General features: G+C 31.1%; 1 protein-coding gene across 1 annotated transcript in view; it reads right to left on the minus strand.

Annotated features, from left to right (window-relative positions):
- Window positions 1–13,490, minus strand: part of Parp (Poly-(ADP-ribose) polymerase) — a 22,088-nt gene that overhangs the window by 1,170 nt on the left and 7,428 nt on the right. The window contains exons 7-18 of the mRNA XM_014434755.3: window positions 10,407–10,493; window positions 9,514–9,674; window positions 9,287–9,432; window positions 7,456–7,522; window positions 7,169–7,373; window positions 4,749–4,947; window positions 4,501–4,623; window positions 4,217–4,420; window positions 3,851–4,084; window positions 3,292–3,411; window positions 2,382–2,542; window positions 1,454–1,639 (exon numbers count right to left, since the gene is read on the minus strand). Of these exons, the coding sequence (XP_014290241.1) occupies window positions 1,454–1,639; window positions 2,382–2,542; window positions 3,292–3,411; window positions 3,851–4,084; window positions 4,217–4,420; window positions 4,501–4,623; window positions 4,749–4,947; window positions 7,169–7,373; window positions 7,456–7,522; window positions 9,287–9,432; window positions 9,514–9,674; window positions 10,407–10,493 (1,893 nt within the window). The remainder of the gene's footprint in view (window positions 1–1,453; window positions 1,640–2,381; window positions 2,543–3,291; window positions 3,412–3,850; window positions 4,085–4,216; window positions 4,421–4,500; window positions 4,624–4,748; window positions 4,948–7,168; window positions 7,374–7,455; window positions 7,523–9,286; window positions 9,433–9,513; window positions 9,675–10,406; window positions 10,494–13,490) is intronic.

A 13,490-nucleotide genomic window follows, 5' to 3' on the forward strand; every position in this document is an offset into this window, starting at 1 on the left:
TAAGAGTATTTTAATGTACACACTTGAATGTATATGGAAAGGGTGAGACTTCCCCTATAAAAATGGATGGTAAAACCAACTTTGGAAAAAAGTAGATTTCTTAAATGGCTGCTTGTTAAATGCCATGATTAAAATGTAAAGTTTATATACAGAGATTTATATGAAACTTACTTTAAGTACTAAGACTTTGGTAAATGAACAAAATAACAACTATATAAAATATTCTGAACAAATTGGAACATTTTTACATCCTTGATGCTATAGTCTTATGGGAGCCTTGGCCTCCCTAATAGAAAATTCACCTATTCCTCTTTGTGGTCCACCAGCTCATTGCTAATCTAGTCCACGTCGATCCAGTGGGCTTTCAATCTTCCAATCCTCCTCTTCTCCGTAGTCACCATAATTGGTATATATCTTATCTTATTCTTTTTAGATATCTTACCCAGTGTCTTTATACATTGGCAAAATCCAACACAGATATGTCAAAGAATTCAGAATTAAGTTACCTATTGTGATGTCTCCTCCAGCCATCATTCTTTCGCACTGGTCTATAGATTTTTCTTTCAAACATGTCTGGTCTCTGTTCATCAATGCAATAGTTCACCTAGGACTCCAATACATAGGAAGGAGGGGCCTAACCTTTTAGCCCTGGTAATTAGCTTAGACTTAAAAAGCTTGAAAAGACTTCTTTTAATCTTCTCAGAGGAACTATTATGGAGATCAATAGTCACCCAGATACACAAAATCCAATACCACTTCAACAATCAAGTCTCTTAACTTGGAAATGTAGGCATCTTGATTGTTTTTCCGACATCTGTATACTTGGGTTTTGGGGGTAGTAATGACTAAGCCAATGCTTCTGGCTTGACTTAATACTCCAGGGCTGTAACTTTCTTCTTTAGGTATCTTTGTCAGTAGAATTATGCAACTCCCACCCACTTGATGCACTGCCAAGGTATCCTAGCATATATAATATTTTCATACCTAGGTTGTATAATATCAATAGACCTCCAAAGCTTGAGGAAGTTCAAATAGGCTATTATTCTACCCAAATAAGAGTTTCTTGGTTAGAATTCGAAGAAGCAAGAACTTGGTTAAATAATTAATGCATGAGAAAACTGTAATTAGATTTAAAAAAAGCCTCAAGTACCTATGCTATCAATAAACAACCAGTTAAAGCGTCGTCAATCCTGACATATAAGACTATCAGGACTGAAAATAACATTAATTCAGAACAAAGGTGGTATATTTAACTTCGACACATCATTATACAAGTTTACTTTAAACGAAAAATGAATCCTAATCCAACTTGTCTTGAATTTTTTAAAGTATCTGTTATTTTATAAATCCAACAACAACTGCCCCTTGTTGGAGTGTTGAACAATAATACAATGAGACAATATACAAAAATACGATAATTATAAAACAAAATAGTTGATTTGTAAAAGGATACTCGTTATATAGCAGAGATGTCTTGGAGTTATCAGTAAACTGCTTGACAGGTTTACCTAATGGAATTTCGACACCATCATCGTTTTTGATAGACTCTGAAGGGTCCGGCGTATTAATACCTACACCTTTTGTACTATGTTTACCAGATGGAAGCTTCTCTATATAATCAGCTCTTGTTCTTTCATACCTAGAAATTCAATTAAATGAGTAATTATTTTTAACATCCTGATATATCATCAAGTAAACGGTAAACGTGATGAAGATATGCTGTAAAAGAGAAGCACTAGATCACATTTTCCATTACCTTGATGCTGTCGCCACAATGAATAATACAAATTAATGAATCTTAACTCATTATTCATGAAATATCAATAGCTTAGACAGACCAGACACAACAAACATATTATCATATTAATAAATACTGTAAGATTAAAAAACCACTTTTGCATGCTACAGAATTATCAGCTATCAATATAACTTTAAAGGAATGTAATAGCTTCGCTAGACTATGGAAAAATTATAGAAGTTACTACTGGTATAATTCCATTATGGAAATAGACAGTACATTATGGTAGCAGATTCATTAAGGTATGAATTTTAAAAAAACAAAATAGTAAAGTAAAAGGGATATTTTTAGAAATTATGTCTCAGAAATGGAAATAGGAAATTTTAACTCTGTGAAAATATTGCAATGATAACAGATCTGGTCTGCTGTTGTCCAACCAGGATCCGAGAGGACTACCAGCTGGTCATTACTTTTTCCCCTAAACTGAATATAATTTTTTTTTACATAACTTAAGAAACAATCAGAACTGTTTAAAATACAAAAACAGAAGGGAGTTAAGATAAAGTAAAAATTACATAAAGATGTTTACAGGGATAGATCATTAACAGATAATTATAAAATTGATGTTCAACAAATAACTTACATTTCACCAAGGGCTACTTCACATAAAAGTATTAAACCCTTGGGATTTGAAGGCGAAGTCATACAATAATTGGCAGATTTTGAAACCATATCAGCAAAATATATACCTTTGCCAAACATATAACCACAAACTGGTGCTTCTGGCGGTGCTATCCTTAGACCCTACAACATAAATTGATCAAATATAATAAACAATCTGATAAATCTCAACTGAAATGTCAAAAAATAAAAATTAATAATTATCTCAAATCAAATATAACAATTATTATTGTTTATTATTTGGTAATTAAAGGGCCTGACTGCAAAACTCACATTCTACAATTCAGAAAATCTTATGTTAACATGAAAAGCCTCTAATATATATACAAATAAAATATAATTGCAATAACCAATATTATACTAAAAAGAAAAAACAAATTTAACAACCTTGTTTTTAATGTTTAACACAAAAAGGTTTTTTATGTTGTGATAAAATTTGCTTAAGTGGATAATATGAGTTTCACAGCTAGATTCTTCCATTGTTAAGTCTTAAAAAACAAATAAAAATAATGTCTTAATAAACTTATAATTTTGCCTTTTTCTAAAATACATATTTTTATTATGTTCTGTATGAACAAAATAATATTTATAATATTATATGAAAATAAATTTTTAAAACTCCAGTTGTACAACAATATATAAATAACAAAAGTAATAACATTTAAAGAATAAAGTTGAATTTCAAATATTTATATAAAGAAAATTGAAATTTCAGAAAAAATAATTAAGTTGGCCTGACATTATAGATTAACATCACAAAAAATGTTTAATGATTAAACTACAAGTTTGCTAAAAATGAACTAAGCACTTGATTAAAAGACAAAAAATGTATTAAGTATAAAGATAGTAAAAGTAAATTCTATCGTAATAACCTGGGATAATATTCCAGCAAAGTTTGTAATCCTTGAACCGTGCCACAATAACTTCCTATTTTTCATCTTTTTGAATGGTTTGAATTTTTTATCTTCACCACTTCTTTTAACTTTAAATACCTAAAACAAAATCATAATCTCAGAACTATAATAAAATAAAAGCCATCATGTTTCTTAAGGCTACAGAATACTTCAAGTCCCTGAGAAAAAAAAATTATAATTTATTTATAAGACACTTTTATAGCTAAATAATGGATGGAAATATAAAATTAACATTCATTAAACATGCTTTTTGAGTTACAATAAAAAAAGAAGCCAGATCGCTGTTTCATGAGTTAATTTGTTATTTATGGCAATTTTTAAAAATAATGGTAACATTATTGATACGACATAAGAAAAAAATCTATTTAAAGAAATTCAAAAAAGCTCAATCTTATTCCCAGCTGTTTAAGACTTCCATCATCTTTGTTTTCTCTAGCTTATAGCACTGTTAAAATGCATATTACATTTTATATAAACTATAAAGTAAAAATATATAATAGATGGAAGAATAAATTACCTCGTCAATTTCGAGTGTATACTGAGTGTGAGTTTCACCATGTGTATTTTTAACATAAGCTTCAATATTTTTGAATTCTTCAGTATCTCTTTCCAGCACTTGTATATCAGCATTAAGTTTAGCATAATGTGCGTCTAATGGATGCATGCCTTCTTCACCTTCACCTTTGGTTTCACGCAACAAGCTATATGCTACTTCCATTTCCATCAGACTTTCCAGCATTTCTAATTTTGACTAAAAAATAAAGAATTTAAAAAGATTCAAGAGGAATATACTTCAAATCATCAATATATTCTTTAATTAAAACATAGTCAAGGTTTTGATTCATTAATAATAACAAATCTTTGCTCAACATAGCATAGGTACCTGTATTATCTCTTTATTGTCAAGAAGTGGTGGGCTATCAGTCCCAAAGTTATGAGGAATCAATGTGTAAAAGCGATTAGTAGCATCTGTCACCTTCATTGGTTTTATATCACCATCTTTTTCCTGCAGTTCTGAAAGTACAGCGTATGCCTTTTGTATCTGGTTACGACTTAGCTTCCCTAAAGGCATTTTGTCCATGTCCAACTAAAAAATTATATAAAAAAATATAAGTTTAAATCAAAATTTAATTCATAAATAAATAGGTGTACATATATTGACTTTACCTCAAATTCCATCATGACTTTTCTCATTATATCAACATCAAAAATCATCCTAATTAATTCTTGAAGAGGTTTTGATAATTTTGATTCATAGTTAGATTCTGATGATAGTTTGATATTATCACTCTGAAATTATAAATAGTATGTTTTAAAAAAGAATAGTCCGTGATACCATACAGCAATGAAATGAAACTCAATAAAAGGTTTAGACACACATTAATATAATAAAATAACAAAGAACTATTTGTTACCTCTCCATAATCAATATCAATAGGATACATAAATTCTGGATATTTAACAAAGTTTTCACGATTTTTCCATTCATTATTGGTATGATCACGATAAACACACTTGAATTGCTTTTTAGCAGCATGAAGCGTGTCCATAGTTTCTACCTTCTTTCCTCCAATTTTGGTACCAATTCTACCCCATGAACGGAAAACCCAATATCTAACAAAAAATCAAAACATAACAAATTTTAAAACAATAACAACTGATCATAGAAAACAAAAAACATGGATAAATACAAAACTTCACAAATGAAATACTAATAAAGACATGTATAACATTTATATTATCACAATTCAAGATAAAAAAATTTAATTAAATATTATCCCATAACAATTTTAGTACGGGAAAAATTTGTATAAATAAAAAAAAAAGTGAATGAACATTATTATTGTGGAGAGAGAAAGATAAGCTAACCCTAATTGTTTTTTAAAAAATAGTTTAGAGCAGCTCTCTACTTTTTATACATTGATACTGATATTGATTGATTCACACACATTGATACTGAAGAATAATAAAAATCACACCAAGAACCAGCAAACAGAATATTTAGATACACAAGGGCTTCTTAAGGTAAAGGAAATCTTATAACTACTAGGTTTGAAATGTTGAAGCAAATGGCTTAGGCTTATTTGTTCTTATTGTCTCAAAATATTTGCCGAGAACACGACTTCTCTGGTTAAATAGTGGATCGAATTTACCTCAGATAAAGTTTTGGGATAAGCTAAAAACTTCTAGCTAGAAAATTTAACAGAATTGGGTAAATTAAAATCGGAAATAAAATTACTTCAAGAAATAGTATAAATATTTATAATAGATATTCTATCACACTTATAAGGAAGCTCTTGTTGGGAGGGTTTGGTGATGAAAGTTCCGATAGCATGTCTCTTGAGGTATGCAGCAAACATTTTCATTTATTGAGTGAAGAAAAAATAACCCATGTTGAAGACCAAGGACAATAATTATTTATTTATCCAACATTTATTAAAAAACTATTTAGTAGAACTTTTCTATTAATATTTTATTTCTTTTTTATCAATGTACATTGTTATTTTTGTATGTCATCAAATATATTTTTAGACAGTTTTATGTAATTTAATAATCAAACTCATGCTTTTATTAAGAGTATTTTCTTCATTCTTCTGATTTTAGTTTTCATTATTTTCTTTCTTTCTAACTGTTAGTTATTTATATCTTGTTATACCACTTTTATTTTTGTTATTATCTTGTTTGTTTTTGGTCCAGAGGAAGGTCTGATTCATACCGTTCTGTTTTCTGAAGGTTAATGTATCATACATCGATAAAACAGTAGTAGGTAGTATTCACAACCTACTACTTTTTTGAGGATTTTTCTTCCCTCCCTCTCCCCACTATGGGCATATGCAAAAAGTTGAGCCTGTCTCTTCATGACCGATCTTAAGTCAAGCATAACTCTTACAGCACAAGCATTTTTTATCTTGCCCTACAGTAGCTTACTTCTTTTTTTATCCTCATTCCCCGCATTAACATGCTCTGCAGTTCAGTGTCAATCATTTTTCGCAGTCTAATTCTATATTCATCTCTGAAGATTTACATCCTTCAAGATTTCTATATGAATAAGGTTCAATTATTCTGTCTTCTACCTACTTAACCAATAAACCTTACCCCATTTCTAGTCTTTTATGAACCAAAATAGACTTGACATTCATAGGCACTGCAACTATGAACCCGTTATTAATCATTATAATTCATTGAAATTTATTCTATTCTTTGTATTTCTGTGATGACTGTGTGGGTTGGAGCATAGGTCTCAAAGCGTCCGGTTTGGAATATTGTGGATAGGCTGCCACATGGCAGTTGATATTTCTTTCTCGGAAGTCCTGAGAAATGAATCTTGATACTCCCACCTTGGTTAGTATGCCGCGGCAACTATGGTAGCCACCAGGAGTTGGCGAAAAGGACCAATAAGCCCACTTACTGGACCAATTCCCCTCACTAGATACCAGTACCAATCCTATCATTAATTAATTTTGTTGTATTTTAATGGCTTATCCTTAATACTTAAACCTTAGATTATATCCTAAAAACTTACTACACAAATTACCTTAGATATTATGAAATCATTTTTTGATGACATTTAGGTTTAACTGAATGTCTCAATAACTGGGCATAATTGTTTTATTTCCACATGGACCTTATACCGCAGGGCCGAAACTTTGTTTATTATTACAAAAAAATAAGTTTAACTTTTTTTCCTCATGGAAAATAATTTCACTAGTGTAGTGGGTTCTCTATTGAATCAGTACTAACATCTATTTTTAATTTCAAAAGCATTTAAATTAATCTCTTTTTTAATGGATGATTCACAAAAAATATAACTTTCTTTCCTGGCTTAAAACTTTACCTGTTTTTATTATTGGATTCCAATAGCTGAATTTTATAAAAACTATTTTTGTTGGTCTGGACATCAGAAAGGCCAAGGACACAGGTGTACTTATCCTTACCATCAGTGTAAACATGAGCTGTATCAACTAAGCCAGAATCTGGATCAACAGCTAGGCCACCAACAACCTTTAATGTAACTTTAGACACACTTTTCTCAAACCTACCTGTAAATGGTATACCAATAAATATAACTAATTGCCAAACAATTAAAAACATTTAAAAAGGTAATATTTTTTAAAAACTAACTTCCACTTTTTCCAGACTTCTTTCTGTCAGCAGATTTTTGTATAGCTTCATTCACTTTTTCCTTCACCTAAAATAAGATTATTCTGAATTGCAATTAAATTAAGTTATTATGAAATCAAGATGCAAGGATGAATCAATCTATAATCAAGTTACATAAATTGTTCATCAAACTAGAAACACTAAATCACTCAAGACTAGTTGAAATATGATAATTAGTGATGTCTCTCACTCCTAGTGGGTTTAAAAATACTTCTTCACCTCCTCTAATGAAATATATTGTGAATAGTCAATAATACTTTTGTATAATATATTTCCTAGAAATTTACAGAAGGAAAATAAATGTAGTAAATGACTGAGTTTACCAGCTCTGTTCAATGGGCTAATTCCAGAGTAACCTCTCGTTCATTTTTATTTTCACTAAACTATACATGAATATATAGTATGGTGAGTGGTAAGAGATTTCAAGGACTCCTGAGTCAAAATGGTCATTGCATCAATTCTCAGGCCTGTTAGAACTATTGAGTACCAATTGGAAAGTTTTCTATTTTAAAAGTTTATTGTTAAAAATTATAGCAATACTGTCAAAAAAAATTTTAATTAATTTATACTTTCACTTTCCTAAATATGCACTATATAGTGTGGGAAGCATTGTGATCATGCAAAACTTCGAATTTGAGTTTTCATTGTAAATACACATGTTGAGGTCCTCGGGGTCCAAATAACCAAGTCTTGTGAAATGGTCAGTGTGTGAATAGCCTAACTTAAAATCAAAAGTCGTATAAAACGGAAATTACATATTCTAGGCGATATGCCAGGTATGTGAAAAAACCCTTTTAGATAAAATTGACTGACGTGGAGTCTCACATTTTGAATAGATTTTACACATTTTCTAAAAAAGGGCTTTAATGATTTTGATTAAACTCAGCACGTCAATGTAAAATTAAATGGCCTTTAATATCAGCAAGGTATTACAATTGTTTAAAATCTTCCTCTAAAGTACCTTTAACTCAGTTTATCTGAAATAATTATTCATTTCAAAATTTTATTAGTAATAAGAAACGGATAAATATAAACTATGAACTATATGTCGTACAAAACTAAAATTATAAATTAAAGGTGTGTGTATACCTCCAACTTCTTCGCTTAAAAAAACAAACTACCAGAAGTATACTCTTTAGAATTGATTTTCCACATTTTTCAATTTCTCTCAAAACAGCTCTAATGATTTTGATTTAAGTTAGTGAATCAATGAGAAATACAGTGATCTTTAATATCAGAAAGGTCTTATTCTCAATAAAATAGTCTGTCAGAGTTAAATGTCAAATTTTTAAAAAATCTTAAGTACCTTTAATTTTTTTATTTGAAAAAAAAAAAAAATCATTTCTCATTGTCAGCAATTATGATAAATACATAATATTAAACAAGTTCATGAATAACTAAAGGAGAAAAAAATAAATCTGATTTGGATGGGAAAAACCAAGACCAATTAACATTATTGACAATATTACAACCACATTATATTTCATTAAACTGTCGTATTCTTAGCAGGAATGAAATTTTCATTTGTTATTCCTACTTTGAAAAACTCTAAAATACAAAGTTTTATAACAACAGAAAAATAAAATCGTTTGTTCATAATTTTCGCTTTCTTAAGTTTTTTTTTTTCAAAATTCAGCTTTTGGCTGCTCAAAATTCCTGGCTTTTTCCTGACTAGAAGACACTAATAACAGACTATTTTCCAAAAAATTAAACATTATCTTAAGAAGTTTGAATAATTATTAACACTAAATGAAAGAATGTTAAAATAGGTCATTAGTGTGAAAATACTTACATTACCACCCCACGGAGAAATAACAGATTCTGCAATTTTCTCTACAGCTCCACCTTTTTCACAAGCTTCAATAAATGACTCAGGTACAACAGGAATATTTAATTCTTTGGCAGTTTCCATTTTACTATTCATTTTATCTACTTCACCTAAAGGTAAAAAAAAAAAAAAATGATAGTGAATGTCATTTAAATAATAATTTAAAAAAGATGAATATTATTTAAATGTACCTTGGGTAGAAATTATTGCGACAACATCACTTGTTAATTTAGAAGCTAAATTTCCTCCCCATTTTAAAATTTGGGTTTTAATTTGATCTTTACTTTTTTCTAGTTTACCAACTATGTAGAAAGTCATCCCTCGAAATGGTGTAAATTTTTCTATCTTGGCACTAAAAAACCAAAACAATAAATATATTTTATATATATATATAAATATACTACTCAAAAAAACAAAATGGGTTTGTAATTCAAATTACTGATCAGTTACTAACATATAATATATAGATAAGATATAATGGAATTTATTAATTTTCATATGCCTGGCACATTCAATGGTTTCTCTACTTCATTGCAGGCCATTCTACTTTTGATCCTCCTTAAAATGGCCTGAAAGCATGAATTATAAAATGGAATGCTTCCATCAACTTTAGGTGAACTTTCTGTTCATTCATGTATGAGAGCAGAAGGGGGAGGGAGGAAATGAGCATTATTCTGTGAGAATGTTAAAAACTGTGAAAAAATTTGGATGACTCGACACTTGAGTCACTAGGAACTTATCACTAATGCCTTATTGACTGGTTACTGGTTCCTAACCAGTAATGACATCTGTAGCATACCAATGGTTAAATAGGTCATAACTTATTGCAGACCGATATGTAATTTGAGTTCCTAATCAGCTTCTTCTGAGTAATACTGTGTAGTAGTCAGATAATTAACAAACTGTGTAGTAGTCAGATAATTGAAAAACTATAAGTAAAATCATTTAAAAATCAATTTATATAAACAATAAAAATAATAATAAAAGTTTGAGGATTTTTTAAAAATGTTTTTAAGCTGAAAGATGACATAAAAATTGAATTAAGAGGTTTCAGTAGTTTCATAAATAAAATGATGGATCATACCTTGTACTAGGTTCGATATTCAGATTTACTTTTGGTCTTTCATCTTTTACAAAATATCGGTCCTGAACTTTACATTTATATTGTTCCCTAAAACAAATAACGATGTAGAATTATATGCACAAATAATATCTAAAATAAATTTTTAAAAATAAATAAATTTCAATATATATAGAACATTTATACTGTTCCCTAAAGTAAATAACAGTGTAGAATTATATGCATCTACAATATCTAAAATAAAACATATAAATTTTAATCTATATAGAAAATTTATACTGTTCCCTAGAAAAAATAATGATACATTGTTATTTATGCATGTTCTACAGAACCTTATGCATAAATAATATCTTAAATCAATTTAAAAAAAAAACATATACATTTTAGTCTATATAGAACATGATCTAGGAGTTTAACTATTTACCTATATATTAATTTGTATTAGATGTGTTGAGACAGTAGCTAGGGTCATTACTGAGAAGTTGTTCCCATTCCTCAACTATAACCTATACTTTTTGTCGCATGACCCAACTACTGTATCTCAAAATGTTCCATAAGAAATAACTAAGGTCATGAGACTGACAGCAGTATTAAGCTAGGACTGAAGGAGAAAGGAGCAACTAGGACTGAGGGATAATCAATTTGATTGGGCTAAGGTTGTTGGCTGTGACTGAAAGAACCTAATACTCTAAATTTTTCACTTTTAAGCTGTTATTGGTCGGTATCAGTGAAAAGAATAATGCATTAAACCTATCTCTCATTTTTTTTTCTATCTCTGAATATAAATTGAACAACCCTTAAACGCTTTGGACACTCCACTGATATATAGTTATGTTACTGTTAAAACAATTAAACAATTGCGTGTGACATTATTTTCAAAACTCAAAATAAATTAGTTCTTTTCTGTTACATTGTTAGTTCCTAAAACTTATGAGGTATGACCAGTTATGACTGGTTCAAAAAAAACCTGAACAATTTAATTTTGAGACATCTGGGCAAAATCTAGAAAAAATCCATATATTATTTCTTAGGACTGCTGTCACCTCTATTCCAGAAAGAGGAGCATATGTCTATTTTATGGAATCTTATTTTTCCACCTTTATATTAGTAACAGAATACATCTTGATTCATCTCATATGATACATATAATAATTGAATAAGTGTATCAGACCAGCAACAAAACTTGAATTCCCTCACTGATAATAGTATTGTAGAGTTATTCAAGATATTCTTATTTATTTTCTTCCAACTATCTTCCCATCTAACCAGTATTGTTATAGAGCTAAGCATAAATTAGTAGTGATAAAACTACAGAAGAAATTACATAATATTACATTATAATTATAATCTGCTGACTGGAGGAGTTCAAGTTCCCCGCTGCTCTATGCAGACTGATCGGAAGCTATCTTAGTGGAAGATCTTTCGCCGTGCGAATAGGCGGGGGCTTCTCGCCACCAGCGTAGTCTCTCAAGGTTCTATGCTGGGATCTCTACTGTTTGTTGTTTTTACGGCACCAGTAGTCGCCCTCAAGCATCCAGAGGCAGTGGTAACAGCCTATGCAGATGATATCCGGATCTACACCTCAAGTTGGAAGGTAGCCCTCAAACATGCTGAAAATGCTTCTGCTACCATCGAAACTGCACTGAAGAGGGACGGCATCAGGGTGTACCCTACGAAGACAGATCCCTTAGTCATGTCCTTTCAGAAGGGCAAGAGAGGCAAACTCCCACAGCAGTTCATAGTGTATGGCGAAAGCCACAGGATGTTGAACACCATCCTCTACCTCGGTGTGGCACTTGACAGTCATCTTACCTTCTCCAGTCACGTCAGGGACAGACTCAAACTGGCCCGGTTGAAGTCCTACAGGCTCTACCACCTGCTCACTTCACTGCAGACCTCACTTCGGCTCAAGTTGGAGATTTATAAAGCAATCATCTGACCGACTCTGCTCTATGGTGCCCCGCTCCTGCGATGCCTCTTCAAGACCACGCTGAAAAAGCTGCAGTTTCCAGAATTTCCTCCTTTGGCAAATAGTCCGAGGGATTTCACTCCAAAGAGCCAGGAACAGTGCTATCCATGATGAGCTCCAACTCCCCTCTGTTTCGAAGTTCAAAGGTCGCAGACACATAAAGTTTTTTGATGGGCTGAAGAAATGTGCTAACCCGCTGTTCAGAGAGGTCGCCCCTCAACCAAGACCCGGGAGGTGGCCAAGCAATGTCTCCTTGGTCGACATCCTCGCCGAGGGATGGGCTTCAGGCTCTGCAGCCTGAAGTCATCTTAACCCATCTCACCTTTTAATTCCCACTGGAGCGGCCCTCCCTGTTCTTTGTACCCCCCGGCCAGTGGCTCCTGGGCCAATATTGTAACACCCGCCTTCAGCGGACCCAGCCCAATCCCTTATAATGCCATATGGCTTAGGAAGGGCACCAGTTATGTTTGTATATACTTAGGTATATATTAATATTGTTATTTATAATAAATGAAGTAATAAGAAAAAAACTACAGCTAAAATTGGCATAGAAACAATGATTACTAAGTAATGAACCATAAAAAATAAGCATTGAATCCTTGAAAATTTTAGCTGTGGTTTTATTGCAACTAATTTTTGCCAAACCAGCTATACCTTGTCTATTTTCTCATACTAAATTAACAGTACCATAACAACACACAAAAAAATTTACTTAATTGTATAAGCTGCATCCAGCACATATACATTTTAACACCCCAAAACACCAAATTATTACAGAATGGTACATTTGAAATTATTTTTATAAATATTTATTGATAGTGATGACTATTATTTGTCTGACTTTTACTGAGAAAAAACTTGGGTTTTTTAAAGAGCAACACAAAGCAAAAGTTGACAATTGTAATACACCTAAAACTGTGCTCTTGTTTAGGTTCATTAATTGGGTAACATACTTCATAATCAATATGAAAAGAATATGGTCCGGGTGCGGTCAAGAAAAACTCAAATAGTAAAAATATACTAATTTAATGAGCCAACGTTTCGCCCCACGTTGCAGGGCTTCTTCAGGGCTAAAAAAGATACAAACACATAATTACAAAAGGAAAACAAAAACCTAA

The sequence above is a fragment of the Halyomorpha halys genome, unplaced genomic scaffold, assembly GCF_000696795.3.
Source record: "Halyomorpha halys isolate HHAL.00 unplaced genomic scaffold, Hhal_1.1 Scaffold1421.1, whole genome shotgun sequence".
Classification (NCBI taxonomy): Eukaryota; Metazoa; Arthropoda; class Insecta; order Hemiptera; family Pentatomidae; genus Halyomorpha; species Halyomorpha halys.